Here is a 21,539-nt window from a genome sequence, read left to right as displayed (position 1 = left end):
TCTGCCAGCAGCCATCAGGTGAGCCAAAATGGGCGCATAAAAATACATCCAGGAGCTATTCCAGAAGAAGCAGTCCGACGTGGTGCGCTTTCTTCTTGGGGTCCGCGGCTGGCAATACCGATAGCTCTTCGTGCTGCACAGGGCTCCCCGCCCCACTTGGCCTGAAAAGGCACGAAGGCAGGGATATAAGGCCAAGCAAGGCCATGTCATTTACAGGATTCGTGTCCGCCGGGGTGGCCACAAATGCTCCCAGTTCCTAAGGGTACAACTTACCTGTCCACTACGGTGTTAACCAGCTAAAACTTGCACGAAGCCTTCCTTCAGTCTGCTGCTGAAGAGAGAAAGCCGGATGCCGTTGTGGGGCTTTGAGAGTCCTGCATTCCTACTGGGTTGGTGAAGATTCCATATATAAATTGTTTGAGGTTACCCTCACCGATCCGTCCCATAAAGCTATCAGAAGAAATCCTGACACCCAGTGGATCACCAAACCAGTCCACAAACACAGAGAGATGCGTGGGCTGACATCTACTGCGCTGCGCGCAAGAGCCATGGACTTGGAAAGGGGCCACAACTTCCACTACACTATTGGTGGCTCTGGCCATGCAGCCCGGAGAAAGGGCAATACTCTCCAGCCCCACCACCATCACCGCTAAGACACGTAGTGTTTCTAAGATTCATGCCCAATAAACTATTTAGGACAGTCATGTCTGCTTAGAGGTGTTATTTGTCTGTTGAAACTAGTCTGCAGATTGTCACGAGTGCTTTGTGGAAGTGTACAGGTTAAAGTGCAATACTTGTTTGAAGACTTAAAAAAAAAAAGAGGGACAGGAAAACTACAGTAGACCAATTAATCCATGTGAATATTAATGGATAGCAAACTTCAGTGCATTAGAAATTAAACTTAATACTGGGTAGAAACTATTTGATATTTCTCTTATTGATTATTCCATTATAAGACGCCTTCTGTTTGGATGTTATCAGTATTTTTTCCCCAACACTTTTGTTCACCACTTGCCATGCAGACCCTTGAAAGTATTCAGCTATAAATAGCCATCAGTCACATTGTCTCTCTTTCCTCTTGGCTCTACAGGTCCCGAGGCCAGGTTACATGGCTGTCTTTTGCTCTTACCCACGAGCAGACAGTGGTTTGCTCACCTTGTAGTATTGGTAAGCGAAGTCCTTTACCCTGGAATTTTCTTCTGCTGCCTGGAGACTGCTCTTTAGAACTCAGTTCCTAAAGCCATGTATTTGCTGACAGCAGACACACCAAAGCAAAGCAAACTTTGCCTTTCCCAGCACACAGAACAGCCAAGGCTACACAGAGAAGCCCTGTGGGAAAACCGAACCAACCAGCCAAAGGAACAACACCTACAAAAGAAAAACGAAAACATTTTGAGTGTTTTATGAACTTTAAGCTGACATAATAAAGCCGTCAGCACACAGTGGAAGCTATGCAATGTTTATAATTAAAAGGGGCTCTAGAGTACTTATGTTAAAGAAAAAGGAGACTTACTAGCTCTTCTTTTCCTAATCCCTTAATCCTGTGGGTTTAAAATGAGAGACTCAATTTCCCCCCTCTGGGGTCTTAATTTTTATGTGGCTTCTTATTGCATCTTTTATCTCTTCTAAAACTCTAAATCCCTTCAACATAGCTTCGCTCCTTCCACAGCTGAACTGGCAGCAGGCGGATCTTTTTATTGGTGGGTAATGGGTTTAGTCTGATTGCTGACAAGGGAACAATGAGAGGGTAAACAATTCCATTTGGGACCATGAAATTCCCCATCTGTTGAGTGCATTCATGACTGAAGAGCTCTGGGCAGAGACAGATGAATGAACCTGCCACGCCGATGTTAATGACATCCGTCATACAACTGAACATGTGGCTTCATAAATCAGGAGCTAATAGTAATACTGGTTGCTCATGTCACGAACAAGCCATCGGATTAAATGCCTAAGCATTTGCCTTGACACTGGGCTTGATGGCCTGACTTATATTTCTGGTATTTCTAGGAAACAGAAAAAGGCTACTTTTCTGATAATACACTCAAATATTTGTAGAAGTTGCATATACTGGTGGGGCAGTCACCGGGCATGCACCAGGCTTCAACCTGCAGGACTGCCAGAGACAAAAAAAATAACCGACTTAAAACTGGCTTCAAAATAAAATTTTGGTGAGAAAAAAAAGTAGCAGTATAAAAGAAAACAAAAATTGATCATTGTTAAAACTGAGTGACAGGTCCTAGGGGCTCAGGATGCTATGATCTCCACTTTGTATACATTTTGAATTAGTATAAAAAATAATATATATATATATATAATGGAGATAACAGTAATAAATTTTATTCCTTCTCAGGTCTCTGATGGGGTTGAAGACCAGATAATTAAGTTTTACAATTCAGCTTAGTTCTTTAGGGGTTAAGATGTTTTTAGGTCTAGTTAAACGTTTTAAGTTGATAGAGATCAGATATGATAGATATTGATTTACATTCAGAATTTTAGACTCACCGAGATAGAAAATAAGTTTTCTTCAAGGTTGCCAAACACAAATAGCAAAAAAGAAAAACAAACCAAAAAATCCCTATGAATGTAATATTTATATAATTCCTGATTGTTTCATTGTTCTTCTTGCTATAGGTAGTTTATTGTATATATGACTAATAATATAAATGTATATGTAAAAAGAAAAATAATAAAAAACAAAAAAATAGAGATAACCGAAAAATGAGAGCATTCATTATTTAGTATAATTATTTTTTTTAATAATAAGACAAAGAAGTCACCACTAACAAAAAGAAATTTTGCAACACATTTCACAGGTAGAAAATCAGTTCCACTGAACATTGTTTGCCCAGAACCCACTCACCTCAACTCACCACATGGCTTTCCCCAGGGCAAGAAGACAAATAGATACAGGACTTGGAGGTATTTGCTGGAACTGACTTGGAAGCCGCCTCCCTTAGGACTAGCTTTTATATTACTGGAAGGTGCTATACAAGCTTCCAAGGGGGGAAAGTAACTATAATGCCTATGACATCCAACAGTACAATAAGCTATCCCCAAAAGTACAATAGTGAGACTTATTCTTGGGGACAAGTCTGATTAGACTTAAGGCCTACCCAAAAGGATGATAGAACTGCAGGCCTAACCAACCACCCATGGCTGCTGAGATCGTGGACTCTGGAGAAGAAGCTACTACTGACAGCTTCCTAAGTCAGTATGTATTTTAATTGCATTCTAAATATTTATACACAGAGATGAAGGTGGCTCTCCCCCACCATCAAAGAAAGCTTCTTTTTGCAACAGGTAGAGACCACCACAGAAACACACAATTGGTCAAAATGCAGAAAACAGCTGACCACGGAGAGGTACGCCAACCCCAACTTACACAACTCCTACATCTAAGGGTCAGATAACATCCTGAAAGTGGAACCAAGGTATCTGCTCTGAGACTGTGTCTTCTATATTGAAATCTCAACACCATGGGCGCCTAAACAAAACCTGAACGATGACAGTACCAATCGATGCCACAGCGTGGATGATGTGGGGTATTTCACAAGCCTCCACTCATAAATGAAGAGGTGCAAGCAATTAATGCCTGCTGAGAGAAGATCAGTTTCCCCAGGGATGAGTCCCCCAAATTGGTTATCCAATACCAAGTGGTCAGCCCTAATATATATTATAGTGTTAAAAGCAACACTAAATGAGCTCAGCAGGTTGTATTTATATGTTTATATGTCTTATACATCTAGTAATAATGAAGAAAAAAAAGATATAGAGGTCATACATGAGAGCAATAGGAGGGCATGGTGACAGATGTGGGAACAGTGGCAGTGTATGATAATCAGGTATTGAAGATGATCAAAGTATAGTATATGCATGCATGAAACCCATCATTTTGTACAACTGATAAATGATAATAGATATAGAAAAACAAAAGCAAAGCAACAGTAGCTGAGCAAGCCAGAGAAACAAGCCAAGAAGCAGCATTCAGCCTTAATTCACCAAACTCGCTGTCCTAGAGGCAACCACTTTCACCTTCACAGTTCAGAACGTATCCTTAGATATCATCTGAAGAGCTCCAACCTGACTTCTAAGAATTTATCACACTGATAGAATGCGCGTGTGATTTAGTACTGGAAATGGCCGTAGTAATATCTTAATTTCCAGTAACTAGGCTGTGATGCAGTCTAAGCAAAGCCCGTGAAGAACATGAGACAGAAGCGAGGCTTGATTGTGCACACCGACTATCCATCCCAGCTGCTCAGATCATCTGCAATTGTGAGCTGAAGACCAACCTGGTAAAATAGTATGACGTGTGTGTGTGTGTGTGTGTGTGTGTGTGTGTGTGTGTGTGTGTGTGTACATATATATGTGTGTGTGTGTATATATATAAATTAAAGCAAGGTAGACTTACTTGTACTGCATCAATTTAAGAGCCCTTAAGTTGAAGGTCACAGAAAATTCAACACAAACTGGTTTAAATATAAAGGAGATACATACTGGATAACATAAAATATTATTAAAGGTATACATATGTATCCCCATGCACACTTACATGTAGGTTCAATTTTCTTAACCAATATATCTTATTACAACTTATTAAACGAGCGTACGTCACTTATAAGCCGACTAACCAAAACAAAAGGAAAAGAAGATTAAGGAACACAATAACAAAACCATAAGGATATCAGTTCTGAGGAACAATTCTCCTGGCATAATCAGCAGGATTTCTTCTGCTGGAACCTGGAGTAACCAGAAGCTGGAACGTCAGCAGGAGCCAGAGCCACAAAGCCTTCCCTCAAGCAGTTCTCTCTAGGAGCATCTCAAAGTGGAGCGATGAACAGCCAAAACTATCTGAAGTCTCCAAAAAGCCCTGCCTCCAGGTCTGGGCTCATTTATATACCTCCTCCCAGAGTCTGTTCATGGGATCTTTTCAGCTGGCAACAATCAAGCTCCTGCACGAGGTGGTTGGTCTTCTAGTGGATTAACATCATCTGTTCTCTCACAAGTCTGTTCCAATCCCACACTTGGGATCCTTAAAAAAAAAGGCTTAACCCTTCTTCACTTACATACATACATGATATACCACATACAAACATTAAGGTCCACTCCACCTGTTACTTTTAACTATTTAAGTGTGTGTATTACAACATTTTAAGTTGGGATTTCCCCTCCCAAGTAGATGCTCTTCCCCAGATGTTCCTTCCCTCTTTCACTTGAGCTGTTTGTTAAGGCAATTTTTTGCTTGTTTTATTTTTGGCTCTTATTTTTTGATATATATATATATGCCAAGATACACTGAACAGATAGTCTTTTTTTTTTCAAAGATTTATTTAGTTATTAATATGTATACAGTGCTCTTCTAGCACGTACACCTGCAGACCAGAAGAGGGCATCAGATCACATTACAGATGGTTGTGAGCCACCATGTGGATGCTGGGAATTGAACTCAGGACCTCTGGAGTCAGTGCCCTTAACCTCTGAGCCATCTCTTCAGCAGTTGTACTTCCACCTCTTAGAGATGGTTGGGAACTTTGTGGGCTATTGGGAAGTTTTTAAGTTGGCAGACTCATGGAGCATTTTATTTCAAGAGTGATCGCTGTTCATGTGTGGTCTCAGAATTTAACAATGAGGCATGATCCTCAAAGGTGAAGTCCATTCATCTTTAGGAAACCCTAAGCTCCAAACCAAGGCAATTCTTGCCTTTCTACCAAGGGGCATTTGTTGTCACGGAATCCCATAGCCTGGATGTTTTCAAAAACAGAAATGTACATTTTGTCATTCTGGAGCTGGGAAGTCCTCCTCCAGGGTTCTGTCAGTTGCTCACGAGGACAACAGCCAAAAGAGTCCTCTGCCTTTGACAGATGTCACTGAACAGAGGTTCTTGAGCTGGGCAATTAAGCGATCATTCTGCCTCAAGATCACTTGTTTTAGAGCTGATAGAAGTGTGTGTGTGTGTGTGTGTGTGTGTGTGTGTGTGTGTGAGTGTGTGTGCACATGTGCATGTGTGCATGTGTGAAAGAAAGAGAGGGGTATGTGTGTGCATGTGTGTTCAGGTGCGTGTCTGTGCTCATGCACAGGCATATGAAAACCAATGAAGGATATCCAGTATCTTCCTGTATTGATCCCCACCTTACTCCCTTGAGACAGAGTCTCTCACTGAACCTGAATGAAGTTCATCAACCCTGCTGTACTGGCTAACCAATGTGTTCCCAGAATCCACCTGTGTCTGCCTCCAATGCTGATGCTAGAGGCACGCGCTGTCATGCCTGGTTTTTATTCGGTGCTAGGGATTCAAACTCCATTTCTCATGCTTGTATGGCATGCACTGTTACCCACTGAGCCATCTCCCCAACCCAAGGTCACTTTTTAAATAAAGTTTTCTCTTGGCCTCTGTTTAAAAATGTCAATATCTCACTCCAACCCTTCATATTCTCTGTTCGCTGTATTTTCTTTCTCTTTTTCTATGCGTCACTATCTAATATGCCTCACATATTGCTTATCTTATCATTTGTCTCACTCAACAGCACGTAAGATCCACAAACTTCCATCATGTCATCCCCAGGGCCTGATGCATAGTACATCTTCAGTAAATATTTGTTGAAAAGTATGAATGAGAGAAACATGAAGGAATTTCACAATATTATGCTATGTAAAAGAAGCTAGACACAAGTAGATCCATTTGTATTATTCCAGGTACCCCAGGAAGTAAAGCCTTAAGAACAGAATGCAGACTTGTGCTTGCTAGAGGCCGTGGTGAGGAAGGGGCAGTGATAGTTTTATGTGAGTGTAAGGTTTCCTTTTCAGGTGATGTATTACTTACAGTTGTATCAAAATACTTGACAATAAACAACTTAAGGGAGGAAGAGTTTGGCTTACGGTCTGAGCGGACACGGTCCTTCATAGTGGAGAAGGCATTCAGCGGGAGAATGAGGTGCTGGTCGCTATTGGTGAAAGCAGGAAGATGCAAAAGCTGATGCTTGGTTGGTTTCCTCCTTTTCCTTTTTATTCAATCTAGGACCCTCTTCCGGGGGTGGGGTGGGGAGGGTGAGGGCGGGGAATGCTACCCACACTCAAGACAGATCTTCCCTCCTGAGTTACACTTCTCTGCAACCATCCTCACACATACCCCAGAAGCATGTCTCCTAGATGACTCCAAGCCTAGTCAAGCTGACAATGAAAATGTACCATCACACATGATATAATGTTTTGGAATTAGGTAGCAGAGAGTAGCACAATATTGTGATGTGCTAATTTCCATCAAATACATACATCAAAATGGTCTCTTTAAGTTACACAAGTCTTATTTCAATGAAAAAAAAAGCAAAAAACAAATTGAAAGCAACTATCCTTACAAAGTGGTGAGGCGTGGCTGTGAAGGTCTGTCTACTGCAGGACAGCCTGGACACTACGGTAGCATTCGTGCTCCTTTCAGCAGGCAACGTGATGTACAGCTGTCGTCCCAGCTCCTTAGGAGGCTGAAGCAGAAAGATCACCCGAGTTCAGGAGTTTGAGAGCAGCCTAGGCAACACAGTGAAGGACCATCTCAAAAGAATAGAAATAATTGCAGCAATAATCCATTCTTTTTAAAAAGTCAGAGAGAAGACAGCAAGCAGAGCACCCGCTTTAACTGGCTTACCTACCTAGCGTAGCAATTTTGAACTTCTCCGCTAGAAGAAACCCATGCCTGGTACTGTAAACTTGGTCAGAAGCCCATAGCTGGAGAATGCACAGGCCCAGAAGAGATGCTACTATTGTCTGTTTTTTGAATGTTACCAAACTGTCTTCTAAATATTTGTCTTTGGTTTTCCAGATAAGTGCTGGGCTCAGCCGTGATCAGAGGAGCTTCCTTTTGCCATGGGCAACAGATGTCAATAAAGAGACTCTGGTGAAAGTGCTGAGGGTGGATGGCTATTGAGACAGCTATTGTCCTAAATTGGACATCAATATCAACTCTTCTCCCTGCTCCTCAAGGCTCGGGGAACATTGCAGGAAATGGGGCAGAAAGAAAGAGCCAGAATTGGGAAGGAACGCTGTCCTCGGGATATGACATCAACTCACAGCAGCTTTGGGTCACAAGGTCAAGCCAGTCAAACACCCTAGCATGGGTGGGAGAGGGGGATCCACCACCCTTATCTAAAGAGCAACTGGCAAAGGGGAGCTCTTAGGGGGATATGTGGCACCGGTAGGTTGCCCATGCCCAGTGACTATCCATATACACCTATGGGCATGCAGACATCAGTGGCTGGACACAGAGGGCTCTACAGTATATAAAGTAAAAGAATAGAACAGGACATGAAAGTGGGAGGGGAAATGGAGGAGTGGGAGGGAGGAACAGGGTTGGCTGTAAACAAGATACATCACACATGCTTTTATGAAATTGTTCAAGAATAATTTTTAAAATAACTAGTAAAATTTAAGTTTCAGCAGACAGTAAATAATTTTGAGTGTAGATGTCCTATGCAATGTTGGGGGGGCATATTCATGATTTTTAAAAACCCAATTTGTTAATTCCTTGTAAAGTGAAATTGGGCTGAGTATCCTTTGTCTGACCATGCTGCTCTGCAAGCTCCTGCTGTGTGTGGTCATGTCTTCTTCACACCCAAAAGAGCATCACTTTGCCTAAGTCAAAGCCTGGAACCATTTCTCTTTCTTGCAGAGGAACTGAGCAGACAATATCGCACCTGCTAGCATTATAAATGCATTTCAAGTTTCACAAAGTTAGCCAGTCAACATCACATGCAGAAGCTTCTGAGGGCCCCATAGCACCGACGTGACTCACCCAACTCCTCAGGCTGGCACTCTCTCTCTCTCTCTCTCTCTCTCTCTCTCTCTCTCTCTCTCTCTCTCTCTCTCTCTCTCTCTCTCCTCTTTCTCTCTCTCTCTCTCCCTCTCTGCAATGGTGGGTCTGGTCCCCAGCATATCACCATGCCTGCATGAGATAAGTAGATAAGTAGATCCAGGCCAAGCCAGGCAGTAACAGTCAGGCCACCTTTCAGGCCGAGAGCTGCCATCCCTGCTCAGCCACAGAGTCAGCACCCTCTGCTTCTAAAGCCACATATCCCTGCAGAACTTTGGTATCAGAAAGGTGGGACAGAGGGAAAGACATCCTACTAGGACTCTAGGTGAGAGAAGCATGGGAGAATGGGGAAATAGAAGGATCCAGAGGGTCCTAGAAACCTACAAGAAGAACATTATAATGGGTGAATCTGGGCCGAGGGGTCCGGCACAAACTATGGCACCAGCCAAGGACAATACGTGCAGTAAACTTCGAACCCCTACCCAGATCTAGCCAATGGACAGGACATTCTCCACAGCTGAGTGGAGAGTGGGGTCTGACTTTCACAAGAACTCTGGTGCCTCATATTTGACCATGTCCCCTGGATGGGTGGCACTCAGAGGAAGGATAGCAGGCTACCAAGAAAGGATAGCAGGATACCCTATGAGCATATACAGGGTGATGAGGTCCCCCTCAGTCACAGTAATAGGGGAAAGGAGTAAGGGGAAACAGGAGGGAGGGAGGAATGGGAGGATACAAGGGATGGGATAACAATTGAAATGTAATATGAATAAATTTATATATATATATATATATATATATATATATATATATATATATATATATATATATATATATAAAGAAAGGTTTCCAGGCACCTGGAAATGTGCCAAAAGGTACTTCCAGCCAGAGACTGTTGGACCACAGAGCCAAATCTTGGAGAAGGGCTCTGCCAGCAATGCTGTGCTTCCCTCTGTGGTACCAGAGGCTTTCAGACTTTGAAAGGAAGAGTGTCCCCTGCAGAGCTTATTCAAGCAGACCATTAGCCTCCACCCAAATCAGAGTTTCTGCTTGGCAGACAGGAAGGACCTGAGATATTTGCATGTCTAACAAGGTCCCCAGAGATGTTGCTGTTTCCGTGTGGGGAGAATTTGAAAACCACTGTGGCACATCCAGGCCTCTTAACCCTAGCATATTTCAGTGGCCAGAATGTTTTTAAAGATATCCCTTGGTCATAGCTAATTGGATTTATTTTTGCATATGTCTCTTTATAATTGGTTTTTAAATACCGCAGTTAGGAAGAACATCTGAGGTCCTCTCAATTTTAGTGCACTTGGGTTCCGAACTGTTGTAATGCTGGGTGTGCTGGGGTGCACACCTTCAGTCAGCCTTCAGGAAGCAGAGGCAGGTAGGTTTCTGTGAGTGTGAAGGTTACCTGGTCTATCCAGTGAGTTCCAGGCCAACTAGACTCTGCCTCAACAAACAAACAAATATCTCCTTAGGTGATTCTAAGATGTGCCCTGAGACCAGCACCCACTCACCTTAGGCCATTGGAACCAGAATCTGGGTTTTAGGAAGTGCTCCAGGCTCAGCCCAGCCTAGGGTTCATCCTAAATGAAGTTTCATCAGAGAAGGTTTCTCATAGCACTTTGGGTGGGTGAGCTAGATCTGTGGAGCTCTTGGGTTAAAGAGAGGTCAGTGGAGACTACACCACACAGTGTCTCCCATTCCCCAATAGGTAGCAAGCATCTTGCCAAACGTGAAGGAAAAAACATCTTCCCCTGATATGACTGCCCTTGACTACAGAGATTTAAAAAAAAAAAGTCAGTAAATGAGCACCCCTGTGTAATCAAGTAGGCAACCTCAGTGCTGATTCCCAGGCCTAAGTAAGGAAAGAGAACGTTACTCAGGCCAGAGTGGGTCTAACTATAAGTAGCTTCATCCTGGGCAGCAGTTGACACTAATACTCATAGGTGTGATGTACACTTACCGTTTATATTGATTATGCACTTTGTGTTTCTAGAATGGCTCAGCCATTCACCTCTCCAAGGACTGTAGAATACCAAGCTCAGGAAGATTCTAACTGCCTAATATGATCAAGATTCTGGGCTCTAAGCACAGAGGCCAAAAAGGGGCATCTATAAAGATGCATACACAAGTGTAATCGTTTCCTTTTTAATGAAAGTGTGTATGTGCATGTGGATACCTGTGCAAGCCAGTAGACAACCTCTGGCATCAGCTTCTGCAATGCCACCTGCTTCCTTCGGGACAGGCTCTCCCTCTTGCCCAATGAGGCTAGACTGGCTGGCAGGATCAGGTCTTTGCCACTGCTGGGTTTCTATACGAACACGGGGGATCAAACTTGGGTCTTTGTGGTTGTACAGCAAGAACGTTAACAACTGAGCCATCTCCCTAACCCATCGCAGCACTGTTCTTAATTTTTTAAAAGAAATAAGCCATGGAAAGGGGATGCATAAATTCTTAGAGTTCCTAGGTCTTCTACTCAAAGAATGGGAGTTGTCTATGTTGACATTTTTGCATGTAGTATAACTTAATTTCTGTTTTTTTAAAAATTCATAGTATAGACTCATAAATAAACATAAAAATATGAGGATATGCCCACCACTATACACAGAGAACATTATTAGGAAGTGAAACCATGTCACAGGAAGCAGGTTTTGACTTTTCAGTAGACCCGTCTGCACTGTTTGAATTTAATATAGCAGTCACACGTTACCTTTATTAGTTAAAAATATTTCAAACAAGGAAAAGAGTGGGTTTTGTTTTTGTTTTTGTTTTTAGTGTGCTTTCCGAGTATGTTTTTCTATATCAGCCCATTTAGCTATATATTTCAGGCTCACTAATTAGCTATAACACAATATATTCTAATCGATTAAGTTTGGCTTTTCTTGGATAAAACCTAATCCAGTTTTCTTGGATCCTGTATAATTCTGCCCCCCTAAGAGTTCTTTATTTCTTAAAGATTAATTTTATGTGTGTGTGTGCATATGTATGTATGCATATATGCATGCAGATGCCTTCAGAGGTCAAAAGAAGACATCAGGTCCCCTGGAGCTAGAGTTACAGGCAGCTGGGAAGCACCTGATGTGGGCTGGTAGCCGAACTCTAGTCCTGTGCAAGAGCAGGAAACACTCTCAGTCGCTAACCACTGAGCAATCTCTCCAGCCTCAAGTTCTTAATTTTAACTAATGATGGGTCCTCGGGTCTTTATCTGTGTACTTCATTGCCTGTGCTTTAACCCTGTTGCTTATTAAGCTGGTCGTTTATTAAAAGTTCAGATTTCTTATTAATAAATTGCTGCCAAGTCAGAATCAACTATTTGTACAAACACGAGGCCAGACGTTTGATTCTTTTTGCTAAATTTCATCTCGCAGATTCCAGTCAACCATTCAAGTTTGTTAAAGTCATTCTGCGTCTTTCAGTCTATCACAGTAGACTCCCCTCTAAGTTACAGTCATTCTGCGTCTTTCAGTCTATCACAGTAGATTCCCCTCTAAGTTTGATAGAATCTGAAACTCTAATCATGGTAAAGGGCCATAACATATATGCACAAGACATGCCAGCAAGTCTTTAGAACAGTAAACTTTTTGGTTGATAGTGACTGAAGCAACCCTAAGCTCACATCAAAGGAAAGCTGTCACATAAGACTGGGTACCTTACTGAGGCCAGGAGAAGAAATGGGCAGTAGTTTCTTCCTATCTTACCTCTGCTCTTTTATGTTTTACCTCAACCACCCCAAACCTCATCCCCGACACACACACACACACACACACACACACACACACACACACACATATACACACACTGCCTCATGTCTAGCTGCCTCCTACACCAGCCCTCAAGTGAGTGTGTGCAAGTGTGTGTCTTGGTGTAATCACTTGCACACCTCAACTAAAACCTTTCACTTGGGATTTACATTCAGGGCTCAGGCCCCTTCTGGTCTGCCATTACTATTATTAGTTGCTGGTGGTGGTGGTGGTGTGTGTGTGTGTGTGTGTGTGTGTGTGTGTGTGTGTGATTATATGCATGCATATTAGAGGCCAGAGGACAACCTCAGGGAGTCAGTTCTCTTCTTTCAGAGCAGCATCAGGGGAATGGACTCAGGTCCCAAGCACAACAAGCATTTTCCACTTGGCATCACCCTGCTGGCCCCATCCCAGTTTTTCTTGTGTTTTCCTTTGTCTTTGAGACAAGGTTTGGTTATGTACCTCATTCTGGCCTAGAGCTCTCTATAATCCTTTTGCCCCAGCCTCTATCATTGGGATTGGGATTTACAGACCCAGATCATATCTCTGGTATTGAAGTTCACACCTTTCTTCTGGCCCCAGACCAAAGCCCCATTTCAGGATTTAGGAGGCAGCAAGTAACTACTCCATCAAATGTGGCCACAGAGGTAAGTCCAGATAGAGCAAACATGGCTGCCCACAGGCACTCTCTATGAGAGGTGCAATTCTCACAGGAAGAGCTGAAGTTCTGGAAACTGCTTAGGGAGCAAAAATTTGTCCAGTATGGGAATATCCACAGACACAACTCCATGTCTAAATTGTGATGAGCTAGGGTCACCCAAAGTCAAAGAACGGCAAGTTAAGACTAATTAATAGAACACAAAGGAGCTGGAGAGATGGTTCTGTGGTTAAGAGCACCAATTGCTCTTCTAAAAGATCAGGGATTGACACCCAGCACCCACATGACAACTCAAAACCATCTGGTAACTCCAGTTCAGGGAATCTGTTGTTCTACGCAGGTAAAACACTCATACACATTAAATACATTAATAAAATACATTTATACATTAATAAACTTTAATAAGCGTGGTTGTGCATACCTGTAATCTCTACACTGAGAAGGCTATGAATTCAGGGCCAACCTGGTCTATAGCTTGAGAAGCACACACATCTCAAGGTGGGGCGGGGGGGGGGGGGGGGGGAAGACAGAGACAGAAAGACAGACAGACGGACAGAATTTAAGCAATCAGTACATTAACTTTTCAGTTAATCTAGAGATTAAATCCTATTTTTGACACAAATTAGCTATTTTAATCACCAGAAAAACTAGAGTTTTTATACCTCAGTTTCTCAAGTACACCCTGGTAAAATAATAAATAGCTAGTGACATTGGTTAGTTATTGATACTCAACAACATCATATAGCTAGCTGCCTGGTTTGTAACTATTTAATAGACAGTTGTCGTTGTTAATATCATTATATCCCATCAGTATTATGAAATAAAGCTGTTGCAGAGTTAAAAAAAAAAAGGTACTGGGATTGAATAAAATTATAGGCTTACATATGTTTATGAAATGTATATCAACCATGACATTTGTTTGTGGTATGCATAGGGAGAGAATATATGGGGGAAATATAACATATCCATAGGCTATATACCATAGAAAGATAAGGTAACAAATACATTCAAATATAGAAGATAATAAAATGTAACTATTGTATAATTGGGCTCTTGGGTGTGTTCACTGCCTGTTGCACGGCTGCCCACACCTGTAGGGCTGTGCAAAGATACACTAACTGCTCACCTCCTGCAATTTAAGCCTTGTTGTCATAGTGGATTGAAGCAAATACATGGTGGAAAAACAATCCTTTCGTTTAAAATAGAAACTTTAAAGGGGGCCGAGTTAACACATGACAAATGAAGATCCAGTTCCCCTGGAGGGGGGGAAAAAAAAAGCCCTTCCTTTTTGGAATGAGACCCGGGCATGACTGATAGCAAAACTGACGTTTCCTCCTCAGTGAGATCCTCCAGCCAAGCTGTGCGCTAACCGAGTAGGCGATTTCACTTCGTCACTTCACAAAAGACTTCCAAATTCACTGCAGCAGACACTGCAAAATAAAAATGTTAAGTACCTCCTAGCTGCGGGGAGACGGAAGGCTCCGTGTTCAATCAAAGGTTTGCAATAATAGGATTCATTTAAAAAAAAAAAAAAAAAGGACAGATGGGATTAGGAAATGTTGCGGTGAGACTGTCATGAGAGGCACGGGCAGCCTGCCTTTTGTGGACCTGCACAATGATCCCAGAGCCAGACTGGCTTAAGAAACCCTGGGACTAGGGCTCCAGAGAGAGGCCACCGGCTCTCGGACACCCTGCAGGGCAGGAGGCTGACACCATGCATCAGATCTACAGCTGCAGTGATGAGAATATTGAAGTTTTCACCACGGTGATTCCTTCGAAGGGTGAGTAACAATCGCCCTTGGCGTCCCCTACTGTGGCATCTTATGCGGGAGGTGACCGGGTGCTGTTGGATCTTTAATGTACACTGGTGGATGGTACCCTCGGGTCCCGAGGTCTGCTGGCTTCTCGTTTGGATGGCATTTGATTCGCCCCCACACACCCCTTTCTGAAGAGGGGGGCACAAGGATAAACATCAATCATAGGGGAGCGATCTATTAAGGCGGGGACGACGGCAGCATAGCCTTTCTGTTCCCCTTAATTCAAAACCGGACAGCCCGGCAGGCTCAATGACAGGGACAGCAAGCGATTGTTAAAGAGACAGAGATGGAAACAAAATGTCCAGGGCAGCCGATAGGCATTTTATTGTCTCCAGTGAGAAAGCAGGTTCTGAAAGGAGGATAAGCTGCTCCAAAGCCAACTCAGTCTGACTTGGGAGGAGAATGCCTCTCAGCCGGCCAGACACCCAGAACGGCACTAAAACTGGGCCTTGACCCCAGGCTGACTTCTCCATAGAAGCCCAGGCTTATCTCACCTGGTACCACCAAAAGGTAGCACGTGAAAACCTTGACTTTATAAGCTCTGAGTCCTGGCAATCGGCGTAGAGCCCTGGCTCTGTTAGACCGCATTTGAGAGGGGTGCTGGAGACCCAATACAGAGCCCTCTACACTGACACAGTCCTGTCCCTGCAGCCCCCTGTCTCGCCACACCACTGGCTTCGCTGTGACTCTCGCCTGAAATGGTTTGGATGCTTGCTGATGCTGGGAGCCCACAGTCGAACAATTCTCTTCTTCCTCCCATTCCCATGCCAGTCACAAGGCGGGCCTTGCTCAGGGGGAAAGGGTGAGACTCAGCCTGAACACAGGCAGACAGCTGAACACAAATTGAGTTCTCAACATCTCTTACATAGGGCGAGGGAGGAAAGGCGAGGCGTTGGGAGCGTGCCCATGTGTAGGAGTTGAAATTCCCTCTGGAGAGTCTGAGAGCCAGCCCTTCTGAAGAGGGATGAAGTAGTTCTGTGTGCGCAGAAATGACCTTTCCCATTTATTTTATCTCTACTGTTGTTTTTGTGGAGTTTTTTTTTTTGTAGGGGGTGGGGGGCAAGGGTGGTGAGCCACGAGCCCATGCAAGGAAAAGTAAGTACTGTACCACTGAGCTGCCACACAAGACCTGCAGATGGATGTTGAGAAAAAGCAAGCTGAAATTTTATATGTGCGTGACAGCATACTTGGAACTATAATAATTCTGCATGGTGTTTATGGATAAGTTTTTTTGGGCAAAATATGAAAATAAGACTAGAAAGGCCCATATGTTATAAAAATCAGTGAACTCAGTGGCCCTGGAGAGTTAGAGAAGGTGAAAAGGGAGCCTAGAGCCTCACTGTTAATCTTGGGGAAGCAAAAATATTAGTATGTCCATTTTCACTAAGAAGGGTAGCTCTTGACTGTAATCCAAGAAAGCTAGGGCTGGAGGATCTCGGGTCCAAGGCTAGCTAGCTGGAGCAATACACTGTCCCAAAAGGAAACAAAAACAACGTATGTCTATTTCTTGTCATTTTAAAAGTAAGGGAGGAAAAAGTCCTTGACGAAGTAGTTTGACACTTCTGCCATTTCTGTACTGTGTGACCTTGGAGCAGCTGCTTAACTTCTCTGGGCATGAGTTCCCACCTCTGTAAAAGAGATAAACAGAACTTAGCTTCCAGTATCATCGTGGAGAATAAACGGATTGATACGTAGAACAACTGTAACGGAGCTGGCACAATCACATGCCATTAAACACGTCACCTACAAAGTGGTTTATGTTTTCATCCTGCAGGTGTGGCCGTGAATATGTTTAAAGATAAATTTGGTCCTATGTTCTTTTCTTGCTCGCTTTATTCATCGGTGTACATTAAGCTAAGTTTTCACAGACACATCACTGCTGAGGAGTTACTCTCTAAAAAGGATTGTTTGCAGCTTTCGTAGAGGCCACAGTGGGTGGTGTACAACTCTTTCCATGCTTTGCTTCACCCTGGAGCCTCCAAGAGCTCTGGAGCAGAGGGCTCCCATGGAGAGGAAGAGGTGCACGATTCTGAGTCACTGCATATGAAAGCAACAAATAACCCTTATCACAGGTCACCTGTAGAACTGCAGAACACATGTTGACTTGACTTTGTCTAACTAAGTCTGAGTCCCCTGAGTGGGCCGTTTCCCAGAGGCTATTCATGAGCCACGGGCACCAAGGAGCAATCTGTCTCCCCAGAACAGGCTCAGCAATAGAGTCAATATAGCCCAGATAGCCTAGTGGTTAGAAGTGAAAGCCCTAAACCTGGTGTGTGGTGCACATCTGTGGTCTCAGCACTTGGGAGGTTGGGGTGGGAGAATCATGGGTCCCAAGCCAGCCTGGGCTACATAATAATACCCTACCTCATAAAGAATGTGGGGGCTGGGTAAGTAAAGTGCCTTCCTCACAAACACAGGAGCTGAGCTTAGATGCCCAGAATCAAGTGGCTGAAGCAAGAAGCAAGAAGCAAGTGGCTGGCATCTGGCCATAACCCCATCATGAGGAGGTCAGAGACCAGTGAATCTTGAAGCTCAATGACAGCCAGTCTAGCCAAATTAATAAGCTATCAGCTGATGAGTTCAATGGGAAGCCTGTCTCAAAATTAATAATAATAATAATAATAATAATAATAATAATAATAATAATAATAATAATATAGAAAGCAACGAAGGAAAATCATTCAGTGTCAGCCTCTGGCCTACACTCACTCACAACCCCCATACACACCTACACACACATACACAAATAAGTACACACACAACATAAACACAAATACATATACCATGACACACACACTAACTAGTACATACACTACATGGCACATACATGTACACATATACAAATACATGTGTATGTGTACATACACACACTAACAAATACATATGCCACACAATATACACTAAAAAGTACATATTCCACAACACAGACATACATACACGCTAATGGCACATGCACCTAAACATGTACACATGCACACACCCTAACAAGTACATACACCACACCACACGCACACATACACACACAGTGTGGCCACCATTCTTACATGAACTGAGTGAATGTTGTGTCCCTGAAAACTTGCAATGCCGTGAGATCCATGAAGCATGTCAACTTAGAGGTGGCCAGGCCATCACCCTTAGGCTCAATTGGAGCCATTATCCGTCTACTACTCTTTCCAATGTATGTGTGTTGGGATCAGACTGATAGCTACACCGTTCAACTGTAGCTATCTCACTACCTTGTAACGTTTGGCAATAAAAGATACTACGGAATTTCTAATGTATCTTTAAAATATAGACCATAGGCCAAGTCTACCGTTGAGGCTGTGTGTGCCCTCTTCCAGAGGGAAAGAGACCTTTCAGGAAATGTGTGTTGTAGACACAGCTCACAGTGACTTCTGAAGATAAAAGCCATGTTTCACTCACAAGTTGCACCAGAATGAAAGCACTGCAGAGAAGAGGTGGGGAGCCAGAGAACAGCAGGAGCCAGCGCTGGCTGAACCGGAAGCAATAGCCTTCCATAGGTAGCCCTCACCGTGACCTGTATCTTCCTCCTGCCCTTGTCTGACAGAAAAGTCCTACGGACCCCACTATTTCCTGGTCTTCCGCTCTTTGCCAGGATCTGCGCAAGGGCTTTGTGAAGGCTGGTTCGTTTCCTCCTTGACATAGCCCTCCTCCGTAAGTGCCACTATTATCTCTGTCTCACACATAAAGAAAGTGAGGCTTTGACAGAGTAAGAAAACCGCCCAACCTGTCAATTTCAGATCCACAGCCAACTGCAGGAAGTTGGAGTCCCCAGTTGTCTGTCAGCATGTTGAACTCCAACCTTCACAGGTGCAAGGGCTTTGCCATGGATAACAGGGATGGCGCCCCTACTTCACTCATTAGAAAGTGTTAAGCAGTCACTTCAGGTTGGGCGGTGGTGGTGGCGGCGGCAGCGCACGCCTTTAACCCAGCACTTGGGAGGCAGAGACAGGTGCATCTCTGTGAGTTTGAGACCAGTCTGTCTAGAGTGAGTTCCAAGACAACCAAGGCTACAAAGAGAAACCCTGTCTCAAAAACAAAACAAAACAAAAACCAATAATAACAATAGTTTAAAAAGGGAGACATCTGTTCAGTTCTAATCGGGATGGAGACATAGTAGGATTTTGGTCCCATTACATCATAGCAATATAGAAGGTAGATGACTGAAGATAGGATGTGTGTGTGCTCTTCTGATGTAAGGAACTGCAAATACTCAACTTCATAGAAATGAAAAAGAAGAAAGCTAATTACCAGAGCTGGGAACGGTGGCTATTACAACAGTACGAGGCACACATAGGCCCAGCAAAGCACTGTACCTTTTTAATTGACTTACTTAAGGTCCCACCCCCACCCCCAAGATAGGGTTTCCTCTGTTAGACCAGCCTGCCTAGAACTCACTTTACAGCCAAGGATGATTTGAACTCCTGATCCTCCTCCTGTGTCTACTTCCCATGTTCCGAAATTACAGGCGTGACCCAGCACACCAGGTTTTATGTACCAGGGGTCAAACTCAAAACTGCATGCATGGCAGGCAGACACTCTTGCTACTAAGTTATTTTTAAGATATGGTAAATACGTGCACGCACACGCACATGCTCACACACGTATTAAAAACTACCGTTTTACCACACCCTGTATACAGATCAGTGACGCATATGCTCAGCGTGCTGAACACCACCGTCAATCTTCTGACTTTTTCACTAGCCTAACTTGAAACACTATGCCAATTGACAATACTGGCCCACTCTCCCAGCCTCCCAGCCTCCCAGCCTCCCAGCCTCCCAGCCTCCCAGCCTCCCAGCCTCCCCCTCTCCCAGCCTCCCAGCCTCCCAGCCCCTGGAAATGATCATTCTACTTTGCTTCTCTGTGCAGTCAACTGCTCTAGAAACCACATATAGGCAGACCTGAGCGCATGGAGCAGTTCTTGCTTTGTGTCTCATCTCATGTTCTAGGTTCATTCATGCTCTCTCTGCTTTTTTAAGGCTGAGCGGTGTTCCGGTGTGTGGGTATACCACATTTGTCTAGCTGGTCGTCTAAACGGCACCGGGTCTCGGCAACCTTTAGCTATTGTGAATGATATTATGGAAATCATGCTGTAGCAGAGCCAAGTGATGTTTAAAATTGCAGTGGAGCCCTGCTCCGTTCCCCCTCCCTCCCCAGGAGTCCCACAACTGGAACAAACACTCTTAGGTCTGCACTGTAGCCTTGTGGGCGTTTTCTAAAACCGTTTCTTTCTCTCTTTCAGTGTCCAGTCCATCCAGGAGAAGAGTCAAAAGTTCTCAACATCTCTTGACCAAGAATGTAAGGAAACGTGTTTAGTTAGTTTTGATCCTCTTTGACTGATTTCAGTACGAAAATAATGGTGGCTTCTTGACCCCCTCCCCCTCTCCTGACCTCAAGGGTGAGAAAGCAGGGCGTGTTTTCAGTGTCTCCTGAGGTGGTTTGTTCACTGAGCCAAAATAACTGGCAAATATCAACCATACCCCAAACAGTCCCCAAGAGACTCCCTTGCTTTTTCATTTTCCCCAGGCGCAGAGGAGACCTCACTCTGCATGCTCACAGCGTTCATGACCAGCATGTAGCGTCCTGAGCTAGGCATTTGTAACATTACATATAGCACTGTGTCTTCTCGCCATCTCAGGTAGCAGTGAGGTCCTCAGGCAACTCCTTGTCACAGAGGCCAGTTCCTTGTCACAGAGGCCCCCTAGTAGAATCAACAGGTAAAAGAATAAGAACAGATCGTCCATCCACCCACCTCTCCATCCCTCAGGCATCTGCATACCTGGATGTCAAACACATTGTGACGGGTGTACTGAGGCTTAGACTAATCTTGTTGCTGTTTGCTAGCTTGAGATAGTCCTTGTGTAGCTCAGGCTGTCCCCAAGCCCATCATGCAGCTCAGGCTGGCCTGAAACTTGAAATGCTCTTGTCTCAATCTCCAAAATGCTGGGAGTGTAGAAATAGCTTTTTTTTTTTTTAATGAAAATGGCTTTTGTTTACAGGTTTGTCTGGTAATTCCAAGAATTCTGAAGAATTCAGAGGATTCCCTCCCCTTCCATTGTCCTTTTCCTGCAGTAGCATCAATGTGGGCTTCCATTTTTAAATTGTATTTTGGTACTTGTAGTGCAGGACCTTAAAGCTGCTTGCACACCTTAGAAGCTAATGATGCGATGCATCTCTCACTTGATAGCATCTCTCACTTGGTGTGTGCACTTCGTCATGTCAGAGTGACCAGGACATCTGCACTGTGTTTCAGAAGGAAAGCATCGAGTGGCTGCTATCACGGTTTTTACACAGCCCTATTATGCATTTAAGCATCGTAATTTTTTAAAAACCTTTTTCTGTCTTAAAAAATATGCATTTTTCTTTAGTTAAAGGGGATTGATTTGTTGCTCCCAAAAACTTTTTTTTTTTTTTTTTAAGAACACAAGCACATTGATCACCCTGAACGGGGCAGAGTAGCCAGGCAGTAACAATAATAAGAGCATTGCCTACAG

At 43.7% G+C, this 21,539-nt stretch overlaps 1 protein-coding gene and 1 pseudogene across 2 annotated transcripts in view; both read left to right on the top strand.

Moving 5' to 3' along the window:
* The first annotated feature begins 40 nt into the window (after positions 1-40).
* On the top strand, positions 41-959 carry LOC311606610 (large ribosomal subunit protein eL15-like; annotated as a pseudogene). The gene has a single exon. The product of its transcript is annotated as a large ribosomal subunit protein eL15-like (transcript).
* Positions 960-14,554: 13,595 nt separating this feature from the next.
* Positions 14,555-21,539, top strand: part of VXN (vexin) — a 28,289-nt gene continuing 21,304 nt past the window's right edge. The window contains exons 1-2 of the mRNA XM_084775094.1: positions 14,555-14,985; positions 20,288-20,343. Coding sequence (XP_084631220.1) covers positions 14,919-14,985; positions 20,288-20,343 — 123 coding nt within the window. The 5' untranslated portion in view covers positions 14,555-14,918. The remainder of the gene's footprint in view (positions 14,986-20,287; positions 20,344-21,539) is intronic.

Source organism: Acomys minous, assembly GCF_964271855.1.
Source record: "Acomys minous genome assembly, chromosome: 1".
NCBI classification, from domain to species: Eukaryota; Metazoa; Chordata; class Mammalia; order Rodentia; family Muridae; genus Acomys; species Acomys minous.
Note: the sequence above shows the minus strand (reverse complement) of the source record. Positions and strands in the feature narration are given on the sequence as shown.